This window comes from Mastomys coucha, unplaced genomic scaffold (assembly GCF_008632895.1).
Source record: "Mastomys coucha isolate ucsf_1 unplaced genomic scaffold, UCSF_Mcou_1 pScaffold21, whole genome shotgun sequence".
NCBI lineage: Eukaryota > Metazoa > Chordata > Mammalia > Rodentia > Muridae > Mastomys > Mastomys coucha.
In genome coordinates, this window is record NW_022196904.1 from 30,704,607 (window position 1) to 30,709,340 (window position 4,734).

The 4,734-nt window shown below is 47.1% G+C and overlaps 1 protein-coding gene and 1 pseudogene across 1 annotated transcript; one reads left to right on the plus strand and one right to left on the minus strand.

The window, feature by feature from the left end:
- Positions 1-5: 5 nt before the first annotated feature.
- LOC116102056 (ras-related protein Rab-5C-like) lies at positions 6-989 on the minus strand. Its single transcript, XM_031386254.1, is given in 2 exon segments — positions 6-280; positions 282-989. Coding segments are annotated over 2 exon segments (651 nt in total). The 5' UTR covers positions 870-989; the 3' UTR covers positions 6-217.
- LOC116101197 overlaps positions 891-4,734 on the plus strand; it is a 6,427-nt pseudogene continuing 2,583 nt past the window's right edge.

The following is a 4,734-nucleotide window of genomic DNA, read 5'->3' on the forward strand; positions in this document are numbered from 1 at the left end:
AAAAGTGACTTAAGACTTAAAATTGAATTAGTATTTGTACAGAAAGGTGCAGGTGGAATAACTTTCTCCGGCCTAGGATCAAAGTTATGCGGAGATTCATGATGGGCCCTTCCCCTGCCCCCAGTGGTGGCCGGAGTTGTTAAGTGCGATTGGTTAGAGTAGATTCCAGTCAGGTCATTCTGGTGGAGGAGTTGGGGCAATGGCAGGTAAGGAGGGCTCAGTTGCTGCAGCACTGGCTCCGGCTAGCTGGGTTGCTCTCCTGCAGACCCACACCTCTGTTTCCGGCCTGGAGCACCAGCTGCATTCTGGGGCTCATTCTTGGGAAGCTTCTTAGCTATTGCCATGAAAATTTCATTCACGTTCATTGCAATCTTCGCAGATGTCTCCACGAACAGCAAACTGTTGTCATCTGCATAGGCTTGTGCTTCCTGAAACTCCACAGCTCTCTTGCTGGCCAGGTCTGCTTTATTACCCGCTAGTGCAATGACGATGTTGGGGCTGGCCTGTCTCTGTAACTCCTTCACCCAATTCTTAGCCCGTGCAAACGTATCTGTGTTGGTGATGTCATAGACCACAATGGCTGCTTGGGCCCCCCGGTAGTACATCGGGGCCAGGCTGTGATATCGCTCTTGGCCAGCTGTGTCCCAGATCTCAAACTTGACCGTTGTATCGTCTAAGCAGACAGTCTGTGTGAGGAAAGCCGCTCCAATTGTGCTCTCCTGGTACTCGTGGAACTGCCCCTTGACAAAGCAGAGGACCAGGCTGGATTTGCCCACTGCAGACTCGCCCAAGAGGACCAGCTTAAACTGACAGATCTTGTTGCCAGCAGCTGGTCCATTGGGTCGTGCTGCACCTCCTCCACCCGCCATGGCGCGCTGCTCTGTAGTAGTACCAGTGAGCGTGGGGGTGGGGCCAGTGCTTTGCAAAGAGGCACTCAATGGGAAGGGAGGCCTCCAACGCGGCTCCGGGGCAGCAGTGTTACTTGGGCCGGGGCTCCCACAGATTCTGCTCCTCTTCCCCCCCCACCCCCGGCGGTGTCCCTGAACATGCATATTTTGAAACAAAGAAGAGGCTTTTATGCAGCTATGGATGCCAAGGCTTCATCTGATAGAGCTTCGTGAAGGGGGTGCTGCCAGGCCACTTCTGAGACAGACCGATCCTATGGTTATGTTAAAGCAAACCCAACCAGAGCGCTATATTCATCTGGAAAGCCTCTCAGCCAGATCTTCCTTTGATCCAGATGGAAGTAGCAAAGAGAAAAGGAGAGCAGCAATTGCCCAGGCTTTAGCTGGGGAAGTCAGTGTGGTGCCACCTTCCGCATCTGGTGGTGTTATTGGGACAGGCATTGAATTGGCAGCAGCACCAGGGATTGCTTCCTCCTGGTATGACCATAGATTTGTTTTGAGGCAAGGCAAGCTGTCAAAGATGTGGAAGAAGAGAAATTTCCAACACAGTTGAGCAGTCATATTAAGTGTTGACAGAAATCCACGTGGAGTGTGCACTGTTCTCTCCAGACGGTCAGTATCTGGTCACTGGCTCTGTTGATTGATTTACTGAGGTGTGGAACTTCACTACTGGGGAAATCAGGAAGGATCTTAAGTACCAGGCCCAGGATAACTTCACGATGATGGATGAGGCTGTCCTCTGCATGTGTTTCAGCAGAGAGACCGAAATGTTAGCAACTGGGGCCCAGGATGGAAAGATCAAGGTTTGGAAGATTCAGAGTAGACGGTGTTTGAGAAGATTCGAAAGGGCACATAGTAAAGGTGTCACGTGTTTAAGCTTTTCCAAGGACAGCAGTCAGTGCTTCTTTTGACCAGACATTAAGAATTCATGGTTAAGAATCCATCCATTGGACTGAGCACAGGGTCCCCAATGAAGGAGCTAGAGAAAGGACCCAAGGAGATGAAGGGTTTGCAGCCCCTTAGGACGAACAACAATATGAACTAACTAGTATCCTCAGAGCTTCCAGGGACTAAACCACCAACCAAAGAGTACATATGGTAGGACTAGTGGCTCCAGTAGCATATGTATAGCAGAGGATGGCCAAGTCGGTCATCAATGGGAAGAGAGGCCCTTGGTCCTGTGAAGGTTCTATGGCCCAGTGTAGGGGAATGCCAGGGCCAGGAAGTGGGAGAGGGTGGGGTGGCGAGCAGGGAGAGGGAGGAAGGGGAGCGGGGAGGGAACAGGAGATTGTTTTAGTTTTAGTTTTGTTTTATTTTATTTTTTTCTTTTTTCTTTTGGAGGGGAATCTGGGAAAGAAGATATTGTAAATAAAGAAAACATCTACTTAAAAAAAAAAAAAGAATTCATGGTTTAAAGTCTGGAAAAACATTGAAGGAATTTCGAGGCCAATCCTCCTTTGTTAATGAGGCAACCTTTACACAAGATGGACATTACATTATCAGTGCATCATCCTCTGATGGCACTGTGAAGATCTGGAATATGCAGACCACAGAATGTTCAAATACCTTTAAATCCCTGGGCAGTACTTCAGGGACTGATGCTACAGTCAACAGTGTGATTCTGCTGCCTAAAAACCCAGAGCGTTTTGTTGTGTGTAACAGATTGAACACAGTGGCCATCAGAACATGCAGGGGCAGGTGGTCTGCAGCTTCAGGTCTGGTAAAAGAGGGGGAGGTGACTTTGTTTGCCGTGCCCCCTCCCCTCGTGGCGAGGGGATCTATGGTGTTGGGGAGGACTTTGGGCTCTACTGCTTCGGCATAGTCCCTGGCAAGCTGGAGAGAACCCTGGCAGTTCATGAGGAGGATGTGATCAGAATTGCACCCCACCCGTGCCAGAACTTGATTGCCACCTACAGTGAGGATGGACTCCTGAAGCTCTGGAAGCCCTACGTTAGCCTTTACATTACAACCAAGGAGTGTGTACGTAAGTGGAGGGCATGTTCAGGTATTATTAGTACTTTTCCATGGCTGCGTCCTAGCATAAACCTTGTAAATAAGTCAGTATGACATATTGTGTAGCTGTGGAATCTTTAAAAAAAAATAGATTTTAATAAACTTAAACCTTTCTTTAAAAAGAAATAACTAAAGTTTGCCACTAAAAGCTATCTCCCTTACAACCTTAAGGGTTTTCCTTTTAAAGTAAAACTTTTTACATTTGACACCACTAGGTATGAGAAAAAACATATATATCCTGCTTCTAATTTGAATATGACAGAAAAGGAAAAAAATCTGAGAGTTTTTACATAATAACCAAAAAACCTCTCAACCTCTGTGCTGTCTGGTTTTTGTTAAGGCTGATATTATTTCCACTTATGAATAAGAAACATTTGTATATCAACATTAGCTGATATAACCTAATGTAGAAGGTTACCCTCGAATATTCAGTTAATTGTGGAAAGCTTTTGCTTTAAAATACCCATTAGCAAAAAAGGCTGAAGTCCTGCCCAATCAAAAGCACTGTTAAAAGAGCATCCAATCAGATTCCCTGACAGAGGGGGGCTTTGTCTGGAACTAAGGTTCTCTTTTCTTCTCCCACTTCTCCCACCCACCCCTACCCGCTTTGGGATCTGTCAGGCGCTACTCCTTCTCAGTATCTGGGATTCTCTGCCTCGTCCTGTCGTCAGTGTCTCGCTGATCGCTCCTGAGGGAAGCTCCATAATTAGGACCCTGTTGTCCAGGAACCAGAAATGGTGAGCGCGTAGCATCCTGACCTGGGCTCAGTATTGGCGCACCGCACATTCCTGCCCGGCCCCTCTGGACAGTCCCGTCCAGCCCGGCACTGGTGTTCTGCCAGGGCTGATGGGTTTTCGGGCACCTGGGCCAGGGCAGCCGAGATAAGCTTTTGAGAATGGCTGGCCAGGCGCGCTATGGAAAGCACAGTCGTCGCTGCACGTAGGCCAGTGCGTTCCCGGGCTCGCGCTGTGTTTTCCTCTGGGTTCTGAGTGCGCCTCTGGGTTTGTGTGTCTGTCTCCACGTCTTTGTGGGTTTTGAACCGGACTCTCCAAATTTAGGTGTATGAGCGCTGGCCAGTACTATGGCTTTGCTGTCGCGGACTTGTCTTTAGTTCTCACTTAAGGAAATGCTTCCCGAGGAGAAGGCAGTGGCTGATTGCATCTCTGCCCCTCCACTTACTCACCATATTTGGAAACATGGGTCCAGGGCTAGCAGGACCTAGGCATGTGCGCGGGCTCTGTTTTATCTCTGCTGTCACTTCATTTTTGTTTAATTTAAAATTTTTATTATAAAATGGTATTTTTACTTTACATGTATATTTTACCTACATATATGTTTGTCTACCATATGAGTACCAAAGTGGCCTTGGAAGCCAGAAGAGGACATCAGATCCACTGGACTAGAGTTAGAGTTGTAAGCCACCATGTGGATGCTGTGAACTGAACCTGATGTCCTGCACCAGCAGCCACTACTTTTAGTTGTTGAGTTCCAACCCTGTTCAAGTATTTTTATGACATGCCCAATATATTACATTATAAAATAGCTGTACTGATTTTATATTCTCCAGCTTTAAAAATTATACATATATATATATATATATATAATGTACTTTAACACATTTACCCAATTGTCTCTTCAGAACAATCTCTCTAGTACATGTGTGTGTCCCATCATGAGCAAAGGCACCTTCTTAGTGACCACACTAATGAGAAATATGATGCCTCCACCAGTATCTATTAACTACTTACAGCTCTATAGAGAGAAGTGGGGCCTTATGTGCCTTCTCCATCCACGACTGAATGTTGCTGGGCCTTGT